The sequence below is a fragment of the Glycine max genome, chromosome 11 (genome assembly GCF_000004515.6).
Source record: "Glycine max cultivar Williams 82 chromosome 11, Glycine_max_v4.0, whole genome shotgun sequence".
Lineage (NCBI taxonomy): Eukaryota > Viridiplantae > Streptophyta > Magnoliopsida > Fabales > Fabaceae > Glycine > Glycine max.
The window spans coordinates 36,727,227-36,740,333 of NC_038247.2; the positions used below are offsets into that span (position 1 = coordinate 36,727,227).

Genomic DNA, 13,107 nt, shown 5'->3' on the forward strand with positions numbered 1-13,107 from the left:
TTTTTATATTAATAATGTATAATTATTAAACTCATGTTACATAATCTTAGCAACAGTACATTTTACAATATTTTGTCATGAAATTCACGAAAAGCATTCAAATATAAGATTATTAACTCTGTTGAAAATTGAAATTCTGTGAATTTCATAAAGAAAAAAAATATTACGTACAGTATTATATATTAAAATTTAGCATCACAATAAAAACACGTAAAGTAAAGTAGTCGTTTTGAATTATTGGTTACAAGTTTCATCTTTTAGTATTTTTCTCAACGCTACCGACAGCATAAACAGGTTGTTTTTCAGAAATCGTTATTTGACACTATAAAGAAAAACTTATCTAGTATAGGAATATTCTGGCTTGGCCAGAAACTAACCATTGTGGTTTAAAAAAAATAAAATAAAATAACGATAATACACTATGACTTATTTCCTAGTATCTTTCCCTAATTTAATTTCCTTTAACAATCACAATACCATAGAAAGAAGAAAGAGTTAAGGAAGAAAATGAAATATCAACCCGTAAAACAAAAACCAAATTAAGCCGACGAGGGAAAGCTAAACTGCCATTAGTGGGCGAAATCGCAAAAGCCGTACCCACCGACGCTTTCACCAAACAAGGCCTAAGGTTCCTTGACAGACGGAAAAGGGAATCGAATTAATTATAATAATAATAATAATTAGAAAAAAAAAGGTAAAGAAAAGCGTGCATAGCTATAGAATGTAGGATAAATAATTTATTAGATATTTTATTTTATTGGTTCAGTTTAGTTATTTATCATTTAAAAAATTCAATATGATATTTTATCTTATTTTTGTATTCTCTTTTATCTTTAAAAAAATATTTTAGATATTTATCTTTTTTTTAATTATTCAAATAAAATTGATATGATTAATCATTTAAGAATAAATTTTTTAATTAAAAATAAAATACAGGAAAAGGAAAACTAATTGAATCAAAATTTTATTTTTAAATGATTAATGATGTTAATTTTAAATAAACTGAATCATCAAATTAAATAAAAAAATTAAGATAAAAATTAAATTAAAAAATAAATAATCAATTCAACTTTTTAAAAGATAAATTATCAAATTAAAAAAAAGATAAATAACAAAATAAATAATTTATTCTGGAATGTATAGTTGGCGCGTATATAAAGAAGGACGATGACGAGCGGTGACCAACGCCATCGTAACACCTCACGACTGGAGACCGTTGGGTTGTTCTTCGAGACCCTCTCTGACTCGCCTGGTTGACTCGCTCGAGTTTAGGGGTTTCTGATTCGCCCGCGGACGGATCTCAATTTTGTCTCAGGTGAATTCTGCTCTCTTCATCTTTGGATTTTTATTTTTTTATGTGAGCTTTCTGCATGGAATTGAGTTGAGGTGAATGAGTTATCAGACAATGTAATTTGCGTATGTTATGATTCTGAATTGATCGTTTCTGTTTGAATTCGTGTTTACTCTGTCTTGTTTTGTTGTTTCTTCACAAGGTGTCTGTGTGATTGTATTGTGTTTTAGTCTCATTTTGTGTTGAATTTATATGAAAACAATTGTGTATGTATCAGATCTGGTGCTGTTATTAATGCTTCATTTATGTACTTTTCTTCTTTATTTTTGTGTTTTATTTTTGTTTTATATGCTATGTAATTTGATTTCTATTTTCATGGATTTGGTGCCTTTTCCCGCTTTGCTTCAACTCAAGCTTTCGTGATGTATTGTATGAGAATTATTAAAAATATAAATACTACTGAACTTTCTGATGCCATGATGAGAAAAGAGTAAATTGTATAGGATTCTCATATGCAATGCAAAATTGGGCTGGCCTTATTGAACTTGGGTCCAATGGATCTAGGAGATCCATACAGTACAAGTTACTTGAGAAAGTTTGCTTCAGCTAGATAGAGAGACCAACAAGAAAGCTTCAGCTAGATAAATAATTCCCTCCTATATTTTCTCCAAGATGTGCTCTTTTTGAGAAATTTATTCCTGAAAATAATACAAAGAAGGAGCTTTTTATCCATGGTGACGTCATGAAACTCAATTCTATTTGCTCTAATGCTGTACTCAATCTTTTGCTTGATGTATATATATAATTATGCATAGGAGGCAAATAAGTGTAAGAGGAAGCTGAAAAGAACTAATTTTGACAATATAAGTATACAAGAATAGTCAACATTGATTTTCCTTAAATCCAATATCAACCATCTATATATGGTTATATGGTGAGGATTAACTACTTTATGAGAGTACGCTCAATGTTGTACACCATTTTTGTGCATTTTCTTTAAGCTCAATTCTTTGACAGAGCAGGCAAAAGATGACTGTTTGTAATTAATAATATATCACTGTTTCGCATATCTGTATGTGTAGAATATTTGTTTCTCTAATGCTGAATCAATGCAATGCACTTTATTCTGAAGGCTTCTTAAGTGAAGATCTTTTAATCCAAAAGTTATTCAGGAAATCTTATTTATTTGAAAGAAGGAAACAGCCTCATTATGAAATTATCAGCAGAATGCAAATGTTTACAATGTACCGGGATTCTGGTTTATACATAGCACCGCTTATGGATAAACCTTTTGCTGGGATTGAACCATTTTTGTCGTTCTCATTAAAAGCTAGCGACATTGTATAGCTGGATTTTGTCTTTGTTTTCATATCTGGCTAAATCGTACGCGTCATTTACTTTCCTTTGTAGATCTATGATTCTTGTAATGACACATAATTTGATCTTGTTGTTGCTTCTTTTTGAATTTGGACGAGTGTAAAGTTATCATCAGGGTCTTACGTCTTAAGCTTCTTTGACAGACCGTTCTTTCTCATTTCAGTTACCATCTTTAGCTGCATTCGTGTCACACTCCTTTGAACACCCGTCACCTCAGGTGCAAATTCTTTGCCAGTTGTTTAATTTTTACAAATGTCAGTGAAGAGTTCGGTGCAAGTTCTTTCCTGGCATGCATGTTTATAATAGAGCAGAGTGAAATTTATTTCTCATATTTGAGTCTGTGTTCTGTTACTCCTTGATCTGGTTCTAAAGTCATAATTTACAGGAAAAGCAAAGGGCATCATATCACCATGAAGGCACTAATTCTTGTTGGAGGGTTTGGAACAAGGTTGAGGCCATTGACACTCAGTGTTCCCAAGCCTCTTGTTGATTTTGCTAACAAGCCCATGATTCTTCATCAGGTAAGGCATTTTTTATGTCTCTTTTCTTGAAGTCTTACATGTGTAAATTAGAGATGAGCTTTGTTTTTTGATGAATTGGTGGAAGTTTTTAGGGAAATGCTACACAGCCATAATTTTTTTTGCTAGAATTTTCTACTTTTTTTGTATTTGTTCTCCTCGCCATCCTATTGCTGTCTGTGTAAGCCCAGGTACATATGTGTGTGCCTTATATATATATATATTTGTCTTAAATATTTCTTAGTATACCACCCTGCAGATTTATCTTTTAATTATACTTGATTTACAGATAGAGGCTCTCAAGGCCATTGGCGTCAATGAAGTGGTGCTAGCTATCAATTACCAACCAGAGGTAAGGATTTCATATCCCCTCACCATGCTATGGTGTTTTTTTTTTATTTACACTAGATTAATGTAAATAAAGTTTCTTTATTTGACTTATGCAAAATTTCCTCTTGCAGGTCATGTTGAATTTCTTGAAAGAGTTTGAGACAAAGCTTGGTATCAAAATCACTTGTTCTCAAGAAACTGAACCGCTAGGTACTGCAGGCCCCTTGGCTCTTGCGAGGGATAAGCTAATAAGTGACTCTGGAGAGCCATTTTTTGTTCTCAACAGTGATGTTATCAGTGAGTACCCACTTAAAGAAATGATTCAATTCCACAAAACACACGGAGGAGAGGCTACCATAATGGTGACAAAGGTAACAAAATTGAAACGATATAAATATATATATATATATATATATATATATATATATATATATATATATATATATATAGTTCATATTATATATATTATAAATGGTACAGATTAGAGCTTTCAATAAATTTTTTTCCATTTATTTACATAGGTCGATGAGCCATCAAAATATGGTGTGGTTGTGATGGAGGAGACTACCGGGCAGGTTGAGAGATTTGTAGAGAAACCAAAGTTGTTTGTTGGCAACAAAATCAATGCTGGAATCTACCTATTGAACCCCTCAGTTTTGGATCGAATTGAACTGAGGCCCACTTCTATCGAGAAAGAGGTGTTTCCAAAGATTGCAGCAGATAAAAAGCTATATGCAATGGTCCTGCCAGGATTCTGGATGGACATTGGACAACCAAAGGACTATATTTCTGGCCTGACACTTTACCTGGACTCGCTGAGGAAAAAGTCTCCTTCTAAACTGGCCAGTGGTCCTCACTTTGTGGGGAATGTCATTGTGCATGAAACTGCCACTATTGGTGAGGGATGTCTCATTGGACCTGATGTTGCCATTGGTCCTGGCTGTGTTGTTGACTCAGGTGTCAGGCTTTCACGCTGCACAGTTATGCGAGGAGTTCGGATTAAAAAGCATACTTGCATATCCAACAGTATCATTGGGTGGCATTCCACTGTTGGGCAATGGGCCCGTGTGGAGAATATGACTATCCTTGGAGAAGATGTTCATGTTTGTGATGAAGTTTACAGCAATGGTGGCGTAGTTTTGCCTCACAAGGAGATCAAGTCAAACATTCTGAAGCCAGAGATAGTCATGTGAGGCTACTGTCTTAAATTCATAGCATGTGATTAGGAAGTTGTAAGTTTTTGTGTCTGAAATGTTTGTTTGTTTCTTTTTTTTTTTTTTTCCCGCATCCCAATCCGTTTTTCTTTGTTACATATTTTACAAGTTGTGTAATATTCAGTGTTATTTATCTATCTTTTTAAGCCAAGATTTCTCTGTAATTATTTGAGATAAATTCCGCTAAGAACCAGATAATGGTGGACCTCTGTCATGAAACGAAAAAACTTGGAAACTTTTTCCTAGTCCTAGGTATATTTCCATATTACGGACCCCAATGGGTGTGCATTTTATGTGTTCTGTACTTTGTATTATGTGTCTGGACCATGGAGACCCAATTTGGATCTTATTTTCAAGCCTTTCTTGAGTCAAAATTCTAATCTTACATTTACAATCCAAAAGTCTACATAAATCAAACTTGTCAAAATTCTAATCTTACATTCACAATTACAATCATGATAAATGTGTTAATTTTTATTTTTTTAAAAAAATGATCCACTTTGATTAAATGACGATATAAAATTATTTTATATTATTAATACATAAACATTAAATTTAACTTTAAAATGATTAAAGATATGTTCTTAATTTTATAGCACATAATCATAATAATGATATAAGTAATTTCAAACTTATATAACTTTTCACATATATAATTGATGTGAATGGAGAAAAAAAAACATGATAAAACATTTATTTTTTCTTTTTAAGTTTATTTTTTTATGTGAAAAATATAAATTTAAAAAGAATATAAAAATAATAAATATGAATACATACTACCGGTTCTTTTTATAAGAAACAAATGAGTTTATTGTTTTCGTTCTAATTAAAAGAAACCTGAACACACTTTTAAAATGCATTACTTGTTAATGTTTTTTTATACTCTTAATTTATTGTAAAAGATACACATTTAGTCTTCAAGAAAGTGGATGTATTTATTGACATGTTAATCATTCTGGAACAATCATTGATGGAAAAATATCATAAATTATGTGTTGTCATTAAATATTAGTATTTTCTATCGATTTTTTGAAATAAAATTTAAATTTATAATATTGTTAACTTGCCTACATTCAATAGGTATTTGTTTCTTATCTAAATTTATAATATTATATAATTATTAAATTTGACCCTTTATTTAATTTATTCTTGATATAACATTAATATGTAGTAATTTTTAAATGCATTTATTATCTAAAATTAAAATTTGTTTCGAATTTATTAAAATAATGTAATTTTTATAGAATAGATATAGTTATTAATTATTTTAAAAGAATATTTTTAATGATTTTAAATATATTAATTTGAATTATGTGATATTATTGAAAATTTGAATGGACTAACATAGCATCATAAATTGAATACTCTCATTTAGTACCATTTAAATTGTATTACATTATTGTTATAATTGTTGTTAAAAGAAGTGAGAGCACTAAGTAATACTATTTTAAACTAATTATATTATCTCTTATTTTAACAATTTTCTCTATTTCGATCCATTTAATAATAATAATAATAATAATAATAATAATAATAATAATAATAATAATAATAATAATAATAATAATAATAATAAATCAAGATATTGAATCATAGTTATCATTCATAAAAAAAATATGTAAAAGATTAAATTTTAAAAATTAATAATCTTCCATTAATGTTATATCACATTGAAAAATATAATACGTGAAGTTAAAGTTTTGATTTAACATCTCAAAAATATTGATGTAAATGTCACATAATTGAATTAATTTAACAACTAACAACTATGAAGTTAAAATTTTGATCCAACAATTATCAAAAGTTCAAGTGAATTTACTTATACATACTATATTCTAAACTAGTGTGTTGCACGGATTTGTACTATATTCTAAACTAGTATGTTGCACCGATTTGTTTAGATGATATATTTTGATATTTGTATTTAGTATATTTTTTTAAATAAATATACATAAATAGAATTATCAAGTTTTAAATATATAGTAATATATTGTTTTTCAGAAAAGTTATTATTATTATAACATATATAACAATATTTAAAATTTGAATAAAATTAAATTAAAAAATTGAGTATATTAATATATATACATAATAACTTATTATTTAATTTTATCCTTAGTTATTAATTTGAAAGAAAATTGTATCAAAAAAATATTATTACTTAATATTCAAATTTCAAAATTAATATTTAATTATTAAAATTATATATATATATATATATATATATATATATATATATATATATATATATATATATATATATATAAAAGTAACATTAATGTCAACAACTTAATTTTTCATTAAATACAATTAGAAGCATTAAATTCAGTTCAATTGAACATCTATTATAAAATTAAATAATCAATATAACAATTAGAAAAACTTTAAGTGAATTTTTTTTTTATAATATACATGAGAAATGTCATTAACTCAAATTTTTTTTACACCACTGTATTAATCCTTTGTGTTTTAAAATTTAATATTAATACTATTTATTTATAAATGATTAAAATTCTAAAGTTGAGGAGAAAATCAATTCCCTTGTATAACGTTGGGGAGAAAATCAATTCCCTTGTATAACGTTGGGGAGAATATTATTTAATATTCTTTCCCATTGGGCTTTTGGGAATGTAATGGAGTGTTGGAAGAACAATTGGAGGTTAAAGGTTGTGAAAAAAAATTAAATATATATTTTTTCATGTAATTTAGTGTTTTTTTTGTCTTTATAATTTTTTTAGTCTTTGTAAAATATATTTATTTTATTTTTTGTTTTTAAGATGCTTTAGATGACAATTTGAATAATAAAAAAAATGTTTTGAACAGTAAAAAAATATTATCTAAAGTGGTTTAAGACATAAAACAAAATAAACACATTTTACAAAAATTAAAATGAAAAGAGTTATAAAAAATAAAATAAAAAATACTAAAAAAACAGTAAAAAAAATATATTTAAGCAAAAAAATAAAATAATTTGAACTGAATTGATTTAGAACCCAATTGAATTGGATTGATTTAGAGTCTAACAAATTTATTCAAATTGAACCCAAAACAGTTTGGTGCACTTGAGAACTAATTTGCTTTTTATTACCTTCACACTCTTATAATATAACAAACTGTTATAAAAACTAAAAGGTAATATCCTTTTAAATATAGTTTAAAAATCAGGTTGGATTGGTTTAACCGAAATTCAGTGGCATAATTAGGTCAATTTGGTTATTAGATAGACCATGCATCTTGGATGACTCGGTCAAATTCGGTCCCAGTGATCCGAATCAATTTTTAAAACCCGTTTCACGTAAAAAAAAAAACTAAAAAGACACTCCAAAAATACCCAAAACTTGTGTTATTGAATTATTATTTGTGAACTTGTATTATCAACTTATTAAATTTTTTAATATATATCAAGTCAAACCGACTTAATTATTAGCCTACAAATTGGACCACTAACTTAGTATCTTAACCGACTTCATAACTTTAATAGTTTTGAAATGCATCTTTTCATCTAACTTCTATAATTGTTTTGTCCCCAATACTAATATCAGCAACATTTTTTTTTTCAAACGGATCGTACCCAAAAAGACTCTCATTTTTATCAATATTAACTTGATTGCATGCACGTGATATGTTTCCCCTTGCCTTCATCATCCGAACTCTGTACCTCACGGCAAGCATATATAGGGCTGTTTGTTTAATTAGTTTATCTTGTAAAAAAGTTTTTTTATTAATAAAATAAGTATTTTCTTTTATATTTTTAATGTGTTTACTTAAACTATTTTTTTTAATTAAAAAAGTAACCGTTTTTTAAGAAACAAATCTTATTTGATTTAAAAAATCAATTTTTAAAAAACACTTTTATAAAAATAATTTTTCAAATTTAAACAAATTGACCCATTATACTAGTAAATAGCAAATTTGTTCGTCCTTGTCAAAATAAAAAAGCAAATTTGTTCGCCTTAATGTTTGCTACTTCTATTTCTGCTGGTAAATAATTTTGGCGTGAGTCATGACGATGTAATATTACTAAAAAATTGATTTTGATATATTCAAAATTGCAAAATAACTTCCAATTTGTCAGAGGAAGCCACAAGGTTTTGCATGAGCTTGTTTGCTAATTTTTATAGATCATATAAATTATATAAAAGCTAAACCTTGGAAAATGTTTATATTTTATATTAAAATGGTCTTATTTTAAACAAGAGGAAACAAAATTATGGAGCTAATATCAGAGGAACTATACTTATATTATTGCTAGCTGCTAAATTGCAATTAGTTAGTAATTGGTGCTTAGATACAAACTTTGCATTTGTACCGCAATTTCTTCTGATTTCATGACTAACATATGACTGTCAATTACTTGAAGAAATTGAAAGATTCTACGCCAGTGTTTTACATGTAGGGAAAAATAGTATCTACAAGGTTACCCTAACATGTGGTCTGAGTCAGAAATAATGGCTTTTCTCGTAAAGAAAATTTAGAGATTTGAGGATGATGACTTTCCTTCTTCCCTTGTTTTGATTATAATATGTATCTTAACTTCTCTATATATTTTCATTATAATATGTATCTTAACTTCTATATAAAGATAGCTACTGGATAAAGCTCAAAGCTGCCTAAGCAGATGTCTCTGCTGTTATGCTTAAAAAATGTACATCATCAATCTAATTTAATAAGCCTAAACACATGGTTAAAGACGACCTACATATATATCCACTTTAGAGATTGAAGACAGACATCCACTTTATCCAGATGAAACATGTGCTTCAGCTTAATTCTAAGAGCAGATCACGAGTTTTCTCTTATGTGATTGGCTATTATGTGCATGCTGCAGGCTGAAATAGCAAAGCATCAGTCACTTTGGAAAAGTGCTTTTCCAAGAATCATGTGAAATTAAGAAAAAGAATTAGGTTAACTTTTTTCTTTGTTTTTATAACAAAAAGGTGTAGAATGGAGAAACATCCCCGAACTATTTGGATAGAGCGAGAATGACATGTTAGAGTTATCAGTAGAGATTCACTTAAAAAATTATTGTATATGCTCCAATTGTAACTATCTACGCAATTAATCTCTAAGTGTAAAGGAATCTCTCCTGAGAAGAGATTGATTTCCCACCAAGAGAAAAATTAACGTTAAGCGATTCATACTCACTCTAAAGAAGGTAGGAGTTCCTAACAAATTCTTAATCGCTCGTGTTAAAGTTAATTAGTGGGACTAAGTTAACTATTGCCAAGAAACTTCAATTAATTAATCATTTTGCAGCAAAGTATTTAATTTCTTGATTTGTATTGGGCACAATTTAATTAGTCTCAACTTTATGGCTATTAGAAATGTTACCAAGATTAAAGGTTACGACTTTCCAGTTACCACTAGCTACCCAATTGTTTGGTAAACGGATCGAGATATGTATCTGATATAGCTGCAAAGCCAATTTCGTTGTAAGATGGTTTTCTTTACTGTTTTCTTTTGAAATTCCTAGTTTTCAGCGTCCCTTCTATATATTTACAATGATGATGATCTTTCTAATGGGTAATAAGAAGGCTTTTTCATTTTTCTTTAATTGTTTCTATCTTACTTTTTCTTTTTAATTATCTCATACAAATACTATAACATGAAGCTAGTAAAATTCAAAGATTCTTTTCCAAAAACTGAAAAATATTAATAAAGCTACATCTGAGCATTGAGAATCGTTATTTCTCTGTTTTGTTTCCATCATTTCCTTGGAAGCAATATATTCGGAAGTCGAAACGTTACAAGTATGCGACTACAACAACTTGGACAATACCATCACACATATTTTTTAGCCGTCCAAATTTAAGAATAATTTTCAATCGGCCAACAAAAAGTTACTACAGTTGGTAAAAATCATACATCTCATTAAAAGCATGAGTCTAACATGGTTATTTATGTGAGAATTTTATTGGTAAGTATTTAATTTGTAAACATTGTATGAGTCTTGATTGAGACTTGTCCTACCCTAATAAATCCTTAGATTCAACTCATCATTTTTCTAATAAAATGATAAATATAATTTTATTTATTTTAAAAGAAAAATAAATATAAATTTTCCTTTAAAAAAATAAATATGATTTTCGGTCACCCCCTACAAAGACATTTCCATTCGAACGTTTTCGAGCGTTTGTTTCAAGCTTTTATTAATTTATTATTGAGAATCTTGCAAAAAATGATTCTGATATTTGGTTTAAGTTTTAAAAGATTATTCGTTCTATGAATTAATTATTCTAAGGTAAGTTCCATTTTTATTCCTACGAGAAAATGAGTTGTATTTGCTATTTCCACGCCGTTGTTATTATTCCTCTTGTGCAAGAGTATGAAAATTCCGGTTTTTGACGTTCACCATTAGCTTCTTATTATTTACAAAATCAGTATGTGCAATGTTTCCCTTGGGTAACTTTCACTCGTTAGTTCAATATCTTTCTCTGTTTTGAGTAATTAACTTTAGTTAATGATATTATAAGTGATAACCACTACCGCTTTCTATTTCATATGTTATGGTTGGTCCCAAAAACTAAAAGAAAAAGCTACCCTATCATGAGCTCATTTACAAAACAGCATTACAATAACAACCAAATCTACACCTTCCATTTGTCATTTTATTATCTACGACTACGAATCTACGATCCCCGTTATTTATTTAATTTATTTTTTATTTTTATAATTTGTTAACGAACGCAGGATTGTCTTTCCTTCCAATAAATGATATATACCTAATTAAGTGCACGTAGATTCCCTTTGTATGTGGACTCATGAGCACGATGAAGAAACTTTTTGCTTGTTGCTTGCCATGTCAAATAGAAGATATACAGAAGGGTTTGTTTTGATATATAAGGAATAATAGGATAACGATTTGTATTCGTAGCTTAGGAATGGAATTTTGAAAAAGATAAAGAGAGGGAAGTTGTCAAAACGCTATTGCTATTTACTGTATATAGATATTAATGCCCAATATTCCAAATTTGTTCTTTAAGCAACTACTATTAATTTACAAAACTATTGCTTTATGGTGAATACTTCATATGAGTACTTTCTTTCCCCCAAATTAGTAATTCTCAATCCATATTGACTTATTTATATATTAATAGTGTTGAGTGTTGTTGACTATGTTATACGGATATCAAATTACAACTTTAATTTTTAGGATTAAATTTGTATTTATTCTTTGAATCTTTTTAGATTCTTTAACTAATATTTGATCCGTAAAATTTTTAATTAAGATAGTATATGATATAATTGATAGATAACTTATTTTTTTAAACATATGATTATGAGTTTAATCTTTGATTCGTGCTTATTGAAAAAATATGTTGGGAGAAGTCAATCTCCTAAAGAGATTTCAGTACCACTAAAAATATCATCGTTAAATGATGATGTGACTTTATTTTTATTATTATGTATTATGTTTGTTGGTGATTAATTTTTTGGTGGTTCAAACCACTAAAAAATGTTTCATACATAATATTTTTTATAAGTAAAAAAATATTTTATGACATTTTTAAAATGTTATAAATTGCTTTTGAAGATTCCTCTACAAACCATGAGTGATGAAAACTGTTCAAACCAAGAGCCCTCCTTAGAGATTTTGTCTTTTCATTAGTCTTAACTAATTTATGGGGATTTGTTAGTTAGTAAGAGGGGATTGATCATCAAGATTGGTATATGTCATTTTAAGATTCGTATTTTGTTCGACAAACATGTTTGCCTTGGAGGTAGCTTTCCATGGTTGGCCTCTTGGGATGGTCCACAACTTCTCAAGTGTTAACAATTAAGCCTCATAGTGCAAACACTTGTATCATGTGTTGACCTTCCAGAGACGATTCACAATCTCTCAAGTTCTAAGACTTATGGATGCAAGCATTTGTATTGTTGGGTAACGTTCCAAAGGTCAACCTTGTGGGATGGCTACAACCCTTCAAGTGTTAAACCTTACGGGCAAGCACATTTGTATCATGTTGACCTTGTAAGATCATTTTATACAATTATGCCTTGCAAACACAAGACTTGTACCTTGTGTTGACTTTCTAGAGGGATGTTCCAACTTGCGGGTGATATGAACTTAAAATTTCATCCATCTTAAACATAAAATTATTATCTAGTTAAACTGATACAAAAATTCATGTGATAAAATTTAATTATGAGATTAATGGTTATGGGTGTAAAATAATTTTACCTTGTTATCCAATCACAAATCTCCATTAATATGATTTTAAAGTAATTATTATAAAAAATAATAAATTTATCATAAATAATAAGTGTTGATTACTATGTAAATTATTTGCATAACTTATTTTGTCTTTAATTATAAGTAATTAGTATTACTTCTAAGTATATTAAAATCCCATCAACTCTAATTTGACTAAAATTA

At 28.3% G+C, this 13,107-nt stretch overlaps 1 protein-coding gene across 3 annotated transcripts; it reads left to right on the top strand.

The window, feature by feature from the left end:
* The first annotated feature begins 1,168 nt into the window (after nt 1-1,168).
* GMP2 (mannose-1-phosphate guanylyltransferase 1-like) lies at nt 1,169-5,004 on the top strand. 3 transcript variants are annotated; one of them, XM_006590218.4, is made up of 6 exons: nt 1,169-1,315; nt 2,812-2,885; nt 3,054-3,189; nt 3,476-3,538; nt 3,648-3,887; nt 4,038-4,975. In XM_006590218.4, exons 3-6 carry the CDS (start codon nt 3,079-3,081, stop codon nt 4,707-4,709), a joined length of 1,086 nt encoding a protein of 361 aa, XP_006590281.1. In that variant the 5' UTR covers nt 1,169-1,315; nt 2,812-2,885; nt 3,054-3,078; the 3' UTR covers nt 4,710-4,975. The 3 variants fall into 3 exon arrangements, with proteins under 3 accessions (XP_006590281.1, XP_014618977.1, NP_001240188.1); NM_001253259.2 differs by having other exon boundaries at nt 1,184-1,315; nt 2,832-2,885; nt 4,038-5,004; XM_014763491.3 differs by lacking the exon at nt 2,812-2,885 and having other exon boundaries at nt 1,177-1,315.
* Nucleotides 5,005-13,107: the final 8,103 nt, after the last annotated feature.